The sequence below is a fragment of the Trachypithecus francoisi genome, unplaced genomic scaffold (assembly GCF_009764315.1).
Source record: "Trachypithecus francoisi isolate TF-2019V2 unplaced genomic scaffold, Tfra_2.0 Lachesis_group20, whole genome shotgun sequence".
NCBI classification, from domain to species: domain Eukaryota; kingdom Metazoa; phylum Chordata; class Mammalia; order Primates; family Cercopithecidae; genus Trachypithecus; species Trachypithecus francoisi.
In genome coordinates this window covers 44,646,730-44,663,416 of record NW_022681466.1, presented here as the reverse complement: position 1 = coordinate 44,663,416, position 16,687 = coordinate 44,646,730, and the positions used below count along the sequence as shown (strand labels likewise).

At 39.7% G+C, this 16,687-nt stretch overlaps 1 protein-coding gene across 1 annotated transcript in view; it reads left to right on the top strand.

Moving 5' to 3' along the window:
• Positions 1 to 16,687, top strand: part of EFCAB3 (EF-hand calcium binding domain 3) — a 169,101-nt gene that overhangs the window by 30,748 nt on the left and 121,666 nt on the right. The window contains exons 18-22 of the mRNA XM_033184090.1: positions 1,419 to 1,472; positions 1,933 to 2,037; positions 9,189 to 9,242; positions 15,558 to 15,662; positions 16,433 to 16,486. Of these exons, the coding sequence (XP_033039981.1) occupies positions 1,419 to 1,472; positions 1,933 to 2,037; positions 9,189 to 9,242; positions 15,558 to 15,662; positions 16,433 to 16,486 (372 nt within the window). The remainder of the gene's footprint in view (positions 1 to 1,418; positions 1,473 to 1,932; positions 2,038 to 9,188; positions 9,243 to 15,557; positions 15,663 to 16,432; positions 16,487 to 16,687) is intronic.

Below are 16,687 nucleotides of genomic sequence, written 5' to 3'. Positions count from 1 at the left end.
ATGGGATGTGTTTCCATTTGTTTATGTCATCTGTGATTTCTTTCAGCAGTGTTTTGTAATTTTTCTTGTAGAGATCTTTCACCTCCTTGGTTAGGTATATTCCTAAGTATTTTATTTATTTATTTATTTTACAGCTGTTGTGAAAGGGGTTGAGCTCTTGATTTGATTCTCCGCTTGGTTGCTGTTGGTGTATAGAAGAGCTACTGATTTGTGTACATTAATCTTGTATCCAGAAACTTTGCTGAATTCTTTTATCAGTTCTAGGAGCTTTCTAGAAGAGTTTTTAGGGTTTTCAAGATAAATGATCATATTGTCAGCAAACAGTGACAGTCACTTTCACCTTTAACCACAGAGAAATGTAGAACTGAAAGAAGGAAATCCACCAACCATAAAAGTTACAGGAGGATAAAATACCAGAGGGCAGCTTATCAGTCTTCTCTTGTTTACATTAGTCCTTCACTCCTGAAGGGTTTATGTGGTGCCCTGATGTTACCTTCCAGACACCTGACCATTGGTCTAGCCTTTTGTTGCTGCTTTCTGTAATGAAGGAGTAGGCAATGATAATCTCAGATTCATGGTACATAAAGGCAAAGGCAAAAATCTTTTAAAAAGAAAAGTTTCCCTAATTGGTGCTTTAACTGCCACTGCTAGCCCTCTACCCTAGGCTGTAAACACACACACACACACACACACACACACACACACCACACACACACACACACACACACAGCTTTTCATTTCCGAAGAATTTTGTTACAGCTTTTCACTTGGTTCCTACAATCCAAATTTCTGCTCAAACTTTAGTTGCTCCAGGGTTGATTTGTGGAGAGGAAGCCAGAAATTCATGCTACTTCACCACCTATGTGGGATTAGATTAATTTCGGTAAATATGAAACCTGTCGTGGCAGCAGACAACGTCTCACTGATTACCTTGAAGAATTTATTGTCATGGGCTTGTCAATGAAAATACAAAGCAAAGCATCCATTTGATGTCATGTGAAAAATATATAGAAATGCTCAATGCTAACATTCAAAGAAATTTTGTCATAATCATCAGGTTTTTTGCTCAAGAATTGCTTGAGCTAAATCTAACTATATCTAACATTATACTTGGGAACACCAGTATGCATGATCTTAAGCAGAGGAGTAGAAAAGGAGAAATGAGAAGAAAAAAAGACGTAAGAAAGGCATGGCAAGCAAGGTACCACTAATTGTTTTGGTGTCAAAAAAGAAAAAGTAGGTAGATTTATTATCTTAAGAGCTCTCTCCTGTTGGTCTAATTTTTATTTCGGGTATAAACACAAACACAAAAAGATTTGAGTAAAATTATAAGAATTGTTCTTCTGAAATTGCTGGTTTTTAAAATATTTTATCAAGCCTCCCTATCAGTTGCTATACTGTGCTTTAATATCTTACAGCTGCTGGAAAGTTGTATAAGCATAAGTTGCTGGATGGTATAAAGTCTCTCAGAGGTAAGTGAGAAATCAGGTAAAACTGATTGCATTTACTTTTTTAAAACCACATATATTTGGGGTGATGACAAGTTTGGCAATTAACCTGTTTATTGTTTTTGTCTCATAATTTACTACTTTGAACATAGTGCCTTTGGGGAAGTGATTTTTTATTCTATCACTGCATTTAAAATCTATTTTACAAATAGAATTATAAAGGCAGCTTCTTGCCACATTTCATCAGACTTGCCTAGTTCTTCAGTTTTTTCCTTATAAATGTCCCATGAAAGCTATAGTCAGATCCTCTAGACAAAAATGGGAGAGCATTCCCATTTTTGGGATTCACATGGCAGTTATTTTCATATAAACAACTTTATTGTTTCTTTGATTGTTTACCCTCTATTAACTCATGGACATGCTTAGTATTTTGCACTTTATCATTATTGTTTGCATTTCTCATTCCTGTCCTCTTTTTTCTAAGGAGTGAAGCTTAGTGTTGATAAACTAGAACCTTTCATGGAACATATGGGCTTTGAGCTTGAGGAAGAGGAATACCAAGATCTGAAAAACAACCTGCCCATTGATGGTGAGCTACTCTTTAAGCAAAACTTTGGATCATATATGAGAACTTCTGATAGTATATTTAGAGTTGTGCAGAAGCATTAAAAAATAAAAAGATTGGGAGGCCGAGACAGGCGGATCACGAGGTCAGGAGATCGAGACCATCCTGGCTAATACGGTGAAACGCCGTCTCTACTAAAAATACAAAAAACTAGCTGGGCGAGGTGGCGGGCGCCTGTAGTCCCAGCTACTCCAGAGGCTGAGACAGGAGAATGGCGTAAACCCGGGAGGCGGAGCTTGCAGTGAGCTGAGATCCGGCCACTGCACTCCAGCCTGGGCGACAGAGCGAGACTCCGTCTCAACAAAAAAATAAAAAATAAAAATAAAAATAAAATAAAAAGAACTGCCCTCCAGCCTGAGCAACAGAGTGAGACCCTGTCTCCAAAATAAATAAATAAATGCATAAATAAATAGATACATAAAAAAGTAAGAGTCCAGTCCTCAAGAATTAATCAATTCATGCAGTAGATTTTATTGAACATCTAATATATATACACTATTAGGAATACAAAAATGAAGATGACAGAATCGCCGACCTCTAGGGGTTCATAGTCTAGTAATACATCTTATATGCAAACAGTACATCATAATGCAATGTGGTTGTGAATATATAAAAATATGTTCAGTGAGATCCTAAAGGAGGAAAGAGCTAAGTTTTCCAGGAAGGGAATCAGAGAAAGGCTTGTCAGAAGACGTGTGGAAATTCTCCCAGATGAAGGCATTCCAGATAGGAAAATAATGCATACAAAAGCGTAAATGCATGCGAAGCCACAAAATTGTTAGGATTGCAGCAAGAATTTCCTTGCGGGTAGAATGTGACTTCATGTTACAACATGGCAGGGAAAAAACGGCTGGAAAGGCAGATTGCCAAGACTGGAAAGCTATGTAGTTTAGCTTTCATCATCCTTTTGAGCCTTTCAGTAATGTGTGTCTTTCTAGAAATTTGTCCATTTCATCTAAGTTGTCTGATTTGTTGGCATGAAGTTGTTCATAGTATTTCTTTATATTTCTTTTTAATTTCTATGAAGTCAGTAATGATGTCCTTTCTCATGATTTTGATCTGTATCTTTTTTTTTTTTTTTTTTTTTGAGACGGGGTCTCGCTCTGTCGCCCAGGCTGGAGTGGATCTCGGCTCACTGCAAGCTCCGCCTCCCGGGTTTACGCCATTCTCCTGCCTCAGCCTCCCAAGTGCTGGGACTACAGGTGCCTGCTACCTCGCCTGGCTAGTTTTTTTATATTTTTTAGTAGAGATGGGGTTTCACCGTGTTAGCCAGGATGGTCTCGATCTCCCGACCTCATGATCTGCCCGTCTCGGCCTCCCAAAGTGCTGGGATTACCGGCTTGAGCCACCGCGCCCGGCCAATCTGTATCTTTTTTATTTAGTCAAACTAGCTAAAAATTTGCCAATTTTGTTGATCTTTTCAAAAAACCAATATCAATTTTTCCTATCAATTTTCTGTTTTCCATTTTATTGATTTCAGCTCTAATCCTCATTATTTTCTTCTCTCAGCTTACCTTGGGTTTAGTTTGCTCTTCTTATGGTGAAAATTTAGATTCTTAATTTAGAATCCTTCTTCCTTCTTTCTTTCTTTCTTTCTTTTTCTTTCTTCTTATTCTTCTTCTCCTTCTCCTTCTCCTTCTCCTTCTTTTTTTTTTTTTTTTTTTTTTTTTTGACAGAGTTTTGCTCTTATTGCCCAGGGTGGAGTGCAATGGCACAATCTCAGCTCACTGCAGCCTCCGCCTCCCGGGTACAAGCGATTCTCATGCTTCAGCCTCCTGAGTAGTTGGGACTACAGGCATGCACCACCATGCCTGGCTAATTTTTGTATTTTTAGTAGAGAACGGGTTTCACCATGTTGGTCAGGCTGGTCTCGAACTCCTGACCTCAGGTGATCCACCCACCTCAGCCTCCCAAAGTGCTGGGATTACAGGTGTGAGCTACCATGCCCAGCCCTTTCTTAATTTCTAATACAGGTGATTGCAGGTATAAATTTTCCTCTAAGCACTGCTTTAGCTGCATTTTGAAATTTTTCATATTTGTGTTTTCATTTTCATTCAGTTTAAAATACTTTCTAATTTCCCAGGTAATTTCTTCTTGATCCATGGGTTATTTAGAAATGTGTTGTTTAATTTCTAAATGTTTATGGAGTTCCCAAATCTCCTGCTGCTGTTGACTTAGAATTAATTCCTTTGTGGTCAGAAAACATACTTTCTTGATTTCAGTTCTTTTAAACTGAATGAGACTTGTTTTATGGCCTAGCATATGGTCTAGCCTGGTGAATGTTCCATGGTTGATAATATTCTTCAAGTCTTCTTTAACCTACTTATTTTCCTGTTTGGTTGTTCTATCCATTATTTAGAGTGGGGTACTGAAGTTTCCAAATATTACACTTGAATTGTCTATTTCTACCTTCAATTTTAGCCTCCATACTGTAAGTAGTGGTATATCTAGAGTATTTCTCTCTTGCAAAATCAGTACTGATGGCAATGTAGACAGCATTATTGGAAGTAAAGACTGGAACTTGAGAGATACTTCCATGATCCAACAAGAGAGTGAGAGCCTAGGCAAGGGAAGTGAATTTAGTGATGGATAACAGAGTGATTTGCGAAAGATTTTAGAATTTAAATGTATTTATTAAAATTAATAAAAATTTAAAGCGAATAGAGCATGGTGACTGATTACATGTGAGGTATGAAAAACTTGAAGGATTTTAGGAAGGGATATCCTAATGAGTAAGTCATCAGTCGTAAGCCGATTCCGGGAGAGATTCAGGTTAAAATGTCAGGAGAGTAGTTTCAGTTTTGGACAAGTAGAGTTTGAGATACTTGTAAGACATTGACTTAGAAATATGAATTAAGAGATGGTTGGAAAGGAATACTCTAATAATTCATCTTCTTTATCTTTAATGAGGAAGTTAGCAGTCCACAAATTTAGCAAAACTTTAGCAATGTGTCAGAGCACTGATGAGATTATTAGTAGACCAAAAGGAAAAGCCAAAAAATAAATAAATGGAGAAAATGTCTGAGAGGGAAAGTCTGCAAGTAAACAAATAAAATAAGGAGGAAAATAGTAGTAAGAGAAAGACAGAAAAGAAGAATTTATCTACAGTAAATTCTGACCTACCAAAAATGACAAGTTTAAGATGGGGAATAGTAGTAATTCCCCTTAACATCAATCACATCTACCGTACATTAGCATGGCCTCATAATAATGAGACCTACAAGTATCCAAAAAGAAAATTTTCCAAAATAATAACCCTCTAGGGAAAAATAGCTAAAACCTGGGATTCATCCCACTGGTTCCACTGATTATATGGCATTGTGGAATGAAGTTGGAATTGGAATTAGCCAGACAGGGATTTGAATCTCAGCTCCAACAACTCTTGGCTGTGCAAGATTGGTCAAATTAACTGCTCTGGATCTTAGTTCCCTTCTGTCAAAAAGAAAATAATATCTACCTTTCATAATTGTTGTAAATTCTTAATATAGGCCTTAGCACATAGTAAACATTTAAAATTAGCTTTATTAGTAGCAATAATAAAAATCAATATACGTTCATCTCAACACAGTGCCACCCATTTATGCCCTGCTCTGGTCAGAAGAAAGTGAATTTTCCATTGGATTTTTTTTATTATTATTAGAAATACATTATTTCCCAGTATTTTTATCTACTTGTAAAATTATGTAGATACTTTTTCTTATTCATTATCCAGGTATCTTGAAACTTTGCTGGAATGCCGTGATGATTTTGGTTGTAGAAATGTCAACCATCTCCTTGAATACTACTTTTCAAGTCAATGAGCTCTTAGGAAACAGCATTGGAAATATTCTTATAAATAGCATTCAGGCTATTCATAAGTCTTCTGTGGGAATAATTAAAACACATTAGGATGAAAAATTAGCCAGGCATGGTGGTGTGTGCCTGCAGTCCCAGCTACTCAGGAAGCTGAGGCAGGAGAATCACTTGAACCTCAAGAGGCAGAGGTTGTGGCGAGCTGAGATTGTGCCACTGACCTCCAGCCTGGGCGACAGAGCCAGATTCTGTCTCAAAAATAAATAAATAAAATAAAATACATGAGAATGGATAAGATGTCTTTCTCCAAGGCACTGACCATCTATAAGACCCCTTTTTTTTTATTTTTTATTTATTTATTTTTTTTATTATACTTTAAGTTCTAGGGTACATGTGCATAACGTTTATATCATGTATAACTCCCCAATGCAATCCCTCCCTCCTCCCCCCTCCCCCTGATAGGCCCCAGTGTGTGATGTTCCCCTTCCCGAGTCCAAGTGATCTCATTGTTCAGTTCCCACCTATGAGTGAGAACATGCGGTGTTTGGTTTTCTCTTCTTGTGATAGTTTGCTAAGAATGATGGTTTCCAGCTGCATCCATGTCCCTACAAAGGACGCAAACTCATCCTTTTTGATGGCTGCATAGTATTCCATGGTGTATATGTGCCACATTTTCTTAATCGACCCCTTTTTTTTTAGACGGAGTTTTGCTTGTGTTGCCCAGGCTGGAGTGCAATGGCGTGATATTGGCTCACCGCAACCTCTGCCTCCCAGGTTCAAGTGATTCTCCTGCCTCGGCCTCCCAAGTAGCTGGGACTACCAGCGCCTGCCACCTCACCCAGCTAATTTTAGTATTTTTTGTAAAGACAGGGTTTCACCATGTTGACCAGGCTGGTCTCAAACTCCTGACCTCAGGTGATCCACCCGCCTCAACCTCTGAAAGTGCTGGGATTACAGGCGTGAGCCATCGCGCCTGGCCTATAAGGGTCTTTAAAGACCCACTTTAAAAGGCAATATATCCATATAACAATATTGTACCCCTTAAATTTATACAAGTTTTAAAAAGAAAAATACAAAATAAAGTTTAAAAACAAAATTTAAAAGATATTGTTAAAGTTCAGTTAGATTGATCTAAAAATTATTTTATTGATATTGAAGTGAGTAGTAGAAGAAGGACAGAAAGCCTAAGCTAAGTGTGGATTGAGTATAGAAGTAGGCATCAGTGTGGCCGTCTCACGTCTGTAATCCCAGCACTTTGGAAGACGGAGGCAGGCGGATCACGAGGTCACTAGGTCGAGACCATCCTGGCTAACACGGTGAAACCCCGTGTCTACTGAAAATACAAAAAATTAGCCGGGTGTGGTGGCGCCTGTAGTCCCAGCTGCTCCGGAAGCTGAGGCAGGAGAATGGCGTGAACCCGGGAGGCAGAGCTTGCAGCGAGTCGAAATGGCGCCTGGGCGCACTCCAGCCTCCGCAACAGAGTGATCAGTGAAAAGAAGGAAAGGAAAGGAAAGGGGAAGGGAAAGGGGAAGGGGAAGGGAAGGGAAAGGGGAAGGGAAGGGGAAGGGAAGGGAAAGGGGAAGGGGAGGGAAAGGGGAAGGGGAAGGGAAAGGGGAAGGGGAAGGGAGGGGGATGTAAAGGAGAGGGGAAGGGAAGGGAAGGGAAGGGAAGGGAGGGGAAAAGGAAGGGAAAAGAGAAAGGGAGGCATTGGTGGCCGGGCACGGTGGCTCACGCCTGTAATCCCAGCACTTTGTGAGACCGAGGCAGGTGTATCACGAGGTCAGTAGATCGAGACCAGCCTGGCTAACACGGTGAATCCCCGTCTCTACTAAAAACACAAAAATTAGCCAGGCGCAGTGGCAGGTGCCTGTAATCCCAGCTACTCGGGAGGCTGAGGCAGGAGAATCTCTTGAACCCAGGAGGTGGAGGTTGCAGTGAGCTAATATCTGCACTCTAGCCTGGGTAACAGAGCAAGACTCCATCTCAAAAAAAGAAAGAGAGAGAGAGAGAGAGAGAAGGAAAGAAAGAAAGAAATGCATTGTTTTTGGTTTATGGGAGAGACTTTTTGAAGATATATGGACTGTTAATGCTCCAAGTCAAATCTTCCCTACTGGTGCAGTTTCCCTTTTTAAGTTGCTTGACAGTATTATAATGAATAAATTAGAGTTATTCCAGATACTTCTTCAGTGTGTCAGCCCAGCATTCTACTACATGAGGTTAACTATCTTAATAAAATAAAAGCGATATTAGAAGTGTGAAGTAAGCATCCTTTTTATAATCAGAGCTTTTTCTTTCCACATTTTCCATTTAGAGATTTAAAAGGATAAAATTCTAGGCTGGGCGCGGTCGCTCATACATGTAATCCCAGCACTTTGGGAGCCCAAGGCAGGTGGATCACTTGAGGTCAGGAGTTGGAGACCAGCCTGGCCAACATGGTGAAACCCCATCTCTACCAAAAATATAAAAATAGCTGGGCATGATGGCATGCGCCTGTAATCCCAGTTACTTGTGAGGCTGAGGCAAGAGAATCACTTGAACCCGGGAGGCGGAGGTTGCAGTCAGCCAAGATCACACCACTGCACTCCAGCCTGGGAGACAGAGTGAGACCCTGATACAAAATGAATAAATAAGTATCAAAACAAAAGGATGAAATTCTAGAATAAATCATATAAATTTGCTGAATTTTGTGTTTTCCTTCGATGTATGACTTTTTTTTTTTGAGACGGAGTCTCGCTCTGTTGCCCAGGCTGGAGTGCAGTGGCTGGATCTCAGCTCACTGCAAGCTCCGCCTCCCGGGTTTACGCCATTCTCTCGCCTCAGCCTCCCGAGTAGCTGGGACTACAGGCGCCCGCCATCTCGCCCGGCTAATTTTTTGTATTTTTTTAGTAGAGACGGGGTTTCACCGTGTTAGCCAGGATGGTCTCGATCTCCTGACCTCGTGATCCGCCCGTCTCGGCCTCCCAAAGTGCTGGGATTACAGGCTTTTTTTTTTTTTTTTGAGACAGAGTCTCACTCTGCTCCCCCGGCTGGAGTGCAATGGCATGATCTTGGCTCACTATAGCCTCCACCTCCTGGGTTCAAGCAATTATCCTGCTCAGCCTCCTTTATATTTTATACAAATATAAAAATTTTTGTATTTTTAGTAGAGATGGGGTTTCACCATGTTGGCCAGGCTGGTCTCGAACTCCTGACCTCAAATGATTCATCCACCTTGGCCTCTCATAGTGCTGGAATTACAGGTACACCTGGCCAATGTATGACTGTTACATATTTCTTCTATTCTATTATTGTCTTTATGCATACGATTCTGTCTTGTCTTACAGATGAGGGGAGAGTTAATGTGAATGTGGTGATGGATGAAGGATATCTTTTTACAGGTAGGTTAGATTTTTATTAACTCATTATTGAGCGTCTATCATATCCCAACCTTCCAGGAGCTTGTGTAGTTGAGGCAGGAAAAATATATACAAGTAAATGCAATAAAATTTTATAGATTGCAAAGAACCTATGCAAGGTAAAGAAGGGGAAAGATGGTCACTTGCACCTGAGAAGAAATTGAGAAATAGTTTTGTAGAGTGGGCAACATATGAGCTAATCCTTAAAAAAATGAAACAGTGTTTGTCAGGGAGACAGTGTTTCTGATAGAGGGAAAAAAGCATAATTTTTGTATTTTCAATAGAGATGGGCTTTCACCGTGTTGGCCAGGCTGGTCTGGAACTCCTGACCTCAGGTGATCCACCCACCTCAGCCTCCCAAAGTGATGGGATTGCAGGCGTGGGCTACTGTGCCCAGCCAAGAAAAAAAGTCTAAATATACCTATAATAAGAAATTCAGTTACAGATATACCTCATGTTATTATGCCCTGCTTTATTGCGTTTTACAGATACTGTGATTTTTACAAATTGAAGGTTTGCAGCAACCCTGCATTAAGCAAGCCTATCAATGTCATTTTTCCAATTGTATGTCCTCATTTCATGTCTCATATGTCATGTCTTGCAAACTTTTTTGTTATATCTATTATGGTAATCTGTGATCAACGATCTTTGATGTTACTACTGTAATTGTTATGTAGTACTATGAACAGCAACCATACAAGACAATTGACTCAACTGGTAAAAAAAAAAAAAAAATGCATAAAAGGCACCAAGATGAGAAACGAAACAGTATGGAACTTTAAGGAACTAGAAATAATTTGGCATAAGCTGGATCGTAAAATGCTATCAGGAATTTGGCAAGAAATAAACTTAAAGAGCAAGGAAGGAGATGTGGTAGGCTCCCAAAAATATCCAAGTCCTAATCCTCAGAACCTGTGAATTGTTAACTTATATGGGAAAAGTGACTTTGGAGATATGATTAGGAACCCTGAGATGGGGAGATTATCCTTATCTAAGTATACCTTAAATGTCATTACAACTGTCCTTAAGAGGGAGACTTGATGACAGAAAAAGTAGAAGGTAGTGTGACAATGGAAGCAAGATGCTATGATGAGAGCTTTGAGGATGGAAGAAGGGATATGAGCCGAAGAATATAAGTGGCCTCTAGAAGTGGAAGGCAAGGGAACAGATTCTCTGCCAGATCCTCCTGAAGAAACCAGCCCTGCTGACACCTTGACTTTAGCCCAATAAAACTGATTTCAGACTTTCACTCTCCAGAACCATTAAGAGAAAAAAATTGTATTGTTTTAAACCACCAAGTTTTTGGTAAATTGTTACAGCAACAACAGGAACTTACACAGGGGACAAATCATAGAGGTCTTTGACTACCAAATAAAGGAGTGTGAATTGTATTCTGTGGAGTATGGAGTCATTCCAGGATTTTAAGCTAGAGACTATGTGATGAGATGTGCAAATTAGAAAGATTTACCGGGTGCAATGGATCATGCCTGTAATCCACCACTTTGGGAGGCCAAGGCAGGTGGATTGCCTGAGCTCAAGAATTTGAGACCAGCCTGGGCAACATGGTGAAACTCCATATCTACAAAAATAAAAAATAAAAAAATAACCAGGTGTGGTGGCGCATACCTGTAGTCTCAGCTACTTGGGGGACTGAGGTGGGAGGATGGCTTGAGCCAAGGAGGTTGAGGCTACAGTGAGCTACAACTGTACCATGTAATCCAGCCTGGGTAACAAAGCAACACCCTGTCTCCAAAAAAAAAAAAAAGAACGAAAAGAAAGAAAGATTGCTTCAGCAGCAATATAGAGAATGGATGAATGGATGAATGTGTGTATAGGAGAGGAGTCAGGGAGAACAGTTAGGAAGCAAATTGTCACTGTCCAGGCAAAAGACAATAAAAGACAGAGGTAATCATTATCAACGAGACTTGAGAGGAAGGGACACATATAAGAAATATTACAGATATAGTATTACAGGATTTGATTCCTGATCAATTATGGAGTTTTGAAGAAAGGAAACAGTAAAAGATGACTGCTTTGTTTCTGAGTTCGGTAGTTGGGTGAGTGATAAAGACAGTCACCAAAATAAAGAAATTCAGTAAAAGATTTAGAAGTAGAGTTATCATTTTGGGTCATATTGAATTTTGAGACATCTAAAGAGAATTGAACCATAGGCAATTGAATATATGAGTAAGAATCTGGGCCGAGTGCAGTGGCTCACGCCTGTAATCCCAAAACTTTGGGAGGCCGAGGCGGGTAGATCGCCTGAGGTCAGGAGTTCGAGACCAGCTGGCCAACATAGTGAAACTCCGTCTCTACTAAAAATACAAAAAAAAAAAAAAAATTAGTTGGGCGTAGTGGTGGGCGCCTGTAATCCCAGCTACTAGGGAGGCTGAGGTGGGAGAATCGCTTGAACCCATGAGGCAGAGGTTGCAGTGAGCCGAGATCACACCATTGCACTCCAGCCTGGGCAACAAGAGCAAAACTCTGTCTCAAAAAAAAAAAAAAAGAATCTGAAGCCACCTCTTTTTCCAAGACAAGGAGACTTTAAGTCAGGAAGGACAAACATATAGAGAATCTAGGTAGATGTGGGAGTAAAATTCAAAGGAGTTTACCTAAAAGCTTCAATTTTCTTTGTAAAGTAGAAAACAGGATCATCTACTAGCAGGAAGGACACAATGGTGGGGTAGGGAATTTCAAGAAGAGTATTGATGATTTTACATAACTTTTTTTCTTGTTTTTGTTTTTAGTTTTGTATATGTAGGGGATACCGGGGCAGATTTCTTACATGTATATATTGCATCGTTGTGAAGTCTGGACTTTTAGTGTACCCATCACTCAAACAGTGAATATTGTACCCGATAGGTAATTTTTCAACCCTCACCCCTGCACCCTCCCACCTTTTGTAGTCTTTAATGTCCATTATTCCACTCTGTATGTCCATGTGTACAAATTGTTTAGCTCCCAGTTACAAGTGAGAGCATGTGGTACTTAACCCTGTGTTTCAGAGTTATTTTGCTGAGGATAGTGGCCTCCAGTTCCATCCATGTTGCTGCAAAAGACATCATATCATTGTTTTGGTGTCTGAGTAGTATTCCTTGGTATATACATACTCTGTCCTCTCTATCCATTGATGGACAGTTAGATTGATTCCACATCTCTGCTATAGTGCTGCAATAAGCGTAAGAGTGCAGATATCTTTTTAATATAATGATTTATTTCCCGTTGGGTATATACCCAGTAGTGGAACTGCTGGATCAAATGGCAGCTCCATGTTTTAGTTCCCTGAGAAATCTCCATACCGTTTTCCATAAAAGCTATACTAATTTGATTTTGTATAACTTTGATAGAAAACATAAACTAAAGTTAATAAGGAATACATGAAGGTATTGCTGAGAAGTGCCAAGAGGTAACTATAGTTAAATAGCATTAAAACATAATGGCAACCTTTCATATGATTATATGATATTCTTCAGTTGGACCAAATTGGGAGATGCTAAGGCTCATGTACCAGAAGAATGAAAGCATAGGGACTTAACCGTGTAGTCCAAGAAAATGATTAAGTGTTCTAGTATGGATGCAGAAAGAAGTGAGGTTGTGAACTTAGAGAAAAGTGAGAGAAGGGGAATGAAATTCTCTATAAAGATATAACAGGTGTGGTATGAGAAAGGAAGTAAAATAAATGGAAGAATTACAAGGTATTGGCCAGAAGTCAGCACGTTAGAATTTAAAGTTTTAGAGGTAAAGCATTTCTAGGTGATGACAAAGTCCAGAATGTCTCATTGAGAGTTAACTGATGTAGAATTTAAGAGATAGTCATTGAAGATAAGAAGATCAAGAAATTTGGAGGCCAGTCATTGAATGAGTTATCTGAATGAAGGCTGGAATTCCTTATAATGATGCCAGGAGTATTGGAGGAAGAAGACGACTATGGGTCATGGGACAAGCTCCTAAAGTGACCAAGAAGCCAGTGGGTGGCAGTAAAAATAAGAGATAGTCATTGAGGATAAGAAGGTCGAGAGATTTGGAGGCCAAGTCATTGAATGAGTTATCCATATAAAGGCTGGAATTCCTTACAATGATGCTAGGAGTTTTGGATGCAGGAGAAGACTATGGGTCATAGGACAAGCTCCTGAAGTGACCAAGAAGCCAGTGGGTAGAAATAAAAAGAAAGCCAAATTCCATAAATCTCAAAAGAGAAGAGATTTGGATTTGGTTGGAAAGCAGCGGTTGCAACATAGGAGAATGCCAAGCTGTGAGACAATTAGGACATAGAAAAATGAGCAGTCTTGGTGACAGAACAAGACTCCATCTAGGAAGGAAGGAAGGGATGAAGGGAGGAAGGGAGGAAGGGAGGAAAGGATGGAGGGAGGGAACGAAGGAAGGAAGGAAGGAAGGAAAGAAAGAAAGGAAGGAGAGAGAAAGAAAAATGAGCAGTCTTATCTCAAAAATAAAAGCAAGTAATAGAAAATTATATTAGGAAGAGGCAAAGTTCAGTTAAAAAGGACAGTTAAAAGTCTGTAAAGAGACTAAAGATACAGAGAAATTCATATTAACTGAAATATTAATTTCAGAGTGCAGTATGAGAAGGGTTGAAAAGAAGCTAGCAACAGAAAGAAAAATGTCAAGGTAATAAAATAATAGACTAGAGAGGGAAAAAAATTTGAAGGGGTTTTCATTCCAAAAAATGAGAGCAATATGGATAAAAGGTATGGTTAGACCATGCTCTTGAGGCAGAAGCTCCCATGTCTTGTCAAAACCCTGATCAAGTTAGCAGACTGGGAGCTTGCTCTTTTGTATCTGAAGAGTCATTCTTTTGGCTGGTGACAGGGGGATATTAGAAGCCCCAGTGGTCCAAGTCTTCACAAGAGAGTTCCGAAGCATCTTGGGGAAAACAACCCTTGTGCACATTTCCTCCTAGGCACTTGTGCAGATGACTGGCTAATTCTCAAGACATTCCCCTCTCAGTGGAAAAACTGCATTGTGGTGCCAGAGGACTAAAAGCAAGAATTTTCTTTTGCTGGAATTGGAAAGTATTGGGACATCTGATTTGTCTGCCTTAAGTGCATCTTTAGCTTTTGTTCCCTGCCAAGAGAGCTACTGTAAACATGATGAACATTCATAAAACCCACTGGACTTTCTGTAGGAAGTATGGCAAGTTCCAACCCCACAAAGTGACACAGTGCAAGAAGGGCAAGGATTCTCTGTATGCCCAGGGAAAGCAGTGTTATGACAGGAAGCAGAGTGGCTATGATGGGTAGACTAAGCCGATTTTCCAGAAAAGCCTAAAACCACAAAGAAGATTGTGCTGAGGCAAGAGTGTGTTGAGCCCAACTGCAGATCTCAGCGAATGCTGGCTATTAAAGAGAACTGAAAGGAGCTAAAACAAGAAAGGGCCAAGTGATTCAATTCTGAGCTTCATCTTTGGTTTTATTAAGAAAACAATAAAACCTTGAGGTTATGTTCAAACAATAAATAAAGAAATTGCATCTTCAAGCAGAGAAAAGAGCCATGAAAAGAGCCAGAGAAAAGAGCCGTGGTGAAGGAAAATTGTACACAGTCATCCTAAGAGCAGACTGGGAGATGGTTGCAGGGGCAAGGATAACGTGATTTCCACTCTCATAACCAGGAACTAAAACTAAGTTTGTTACCGAAGAAATTTGTTAGCTTTGTGTCTTATTCATGCTTGTGATAGTTTGGTTTTCACCTGTCTGTTTCCCTCTAGCACTTTACATTAAAGTTCTAAGAATAAAAAATCTCTACATGCTAGTGTTCCTGAGGCACACAAAAAGAAGTGAGCTTGAGAGGTTGCATCTGACTTCCTAGCCACCCTTAAGGAAGGAAGCACAAGAAATTCGCTGTGCGTTACAGCTACCAAGAAGAGGAAAGCAGACTCACCAAATCCCTGAGGCATGGCAGAGAGCCAGACCAGGTTAAGATAGAAGCCCCTAGAGAAAGGCCCTGTATGGTGCCAAAACATGCAATTAAGAAAATTTTGCACAATCGAGATTCCAATGTTTGCACAAAATTCTATTTTAAATGCAGTGTTTCCCTTTCTGATACATTCTCTCACTCTACCTATTTACTGGTGAATGTTTTTATCTAACGGCTTACAGCCTAATTTTCACCATCATTGTTTTAGAAAACAGCTCTAAGATTATGTCTGAGCAATAGCTGGCATTATTGCCAGATTTATTTCATTAATGTTTAATCAGCAAATGATGCCACATGAACATTTTTCTTAATATAGAATCATCATTCTTCAAACTTTAAACCACTTTCACTTTTTACTTTTTAAAGGTGAGAAGGTTGATACTAGGAACCTGGAAAATTTTCTGGAAAATATAGGGATAAATCTCACAGAAGATAAAGGCATGCAACTGCTGAATAATCTTCCAATTGATGGTAAGCATTAAAAATATCACACAACCAGGCGTGGCGGCACATGCTTGTGGTCCTAGCTACTCAGGAGGCTGAGGTGGGAGGATTGCTGGAGCCCAGGAGGTCAAGGCTGCTTTGAGCAGTGATCACGCCACTGCATTCCAGCCTGAATGACAGGGCAAGTCCCTGTCTCAAAAAGTTTAAATTTAAATTTAAATTTTAAAAATCGTAGTAAAGCCAGGTGCAGTGACTCACACCCAGCACTTTGGGAGGCTGAGGTGAGAGGATCGCTTAAGTTCAAGAGTTCAAGACCAACCTGGGAAACATAGTGAGACCCCATCTTTACAAAAAAAAAAAGTTTAAAAAGTAGCCAGGCATGGCTGCACGTACCTGTAGCCCCAGCTACTTGGAAGGCTGATGTGGGAGAATCACTTGAGCCCAGGAGGTGGAGTCTATAGTGAGCTGAGATCCTGTCACTGCACTCCAGCCTGGGAGACAGAACAAAACCCTGTTTCAACAACAACAAAATCATAGGATTCTTTGAAGAAGGCCGAGCATATGAACTTTTGTGACTAATACTCCCTATGTAAGGAATGTTCCATGTGCCTCCAACAAAATGATTTCATCAAATTGAGAACTGTTTCCATTCCTGAGTTTTATTCTTGAAAATGAAAAAGTATAAATTTCTGGAATAAAATATTTTAAAATCTACATTCTGAAATTATGTATGTTTTGTGCTATTTTTTAAATATCTACATTGCTACCTGAGACTTGAATTTTTCTCTGTCTTACAGCCAAAGGAAAGGTATATGTGAACAGATTGATGAAAGAATTGAGAGGTCTTGAAGGTGAGTGAGAAGTAAGATAAAAAGGCAGGTAAAACTGAGGTCCTCAAGCTTTACTGTTGTTTTCAAAAACCCTTCCTATTTCACAATTTTCAGATTATTAATCCTACTGTCCCAACTGTTTATTAATTCGTTGTTTATCCTTATATGCTTTAAGCACACTGCAATCACTAAAATGGTTTAACTACAGTAGACTCAAAAACA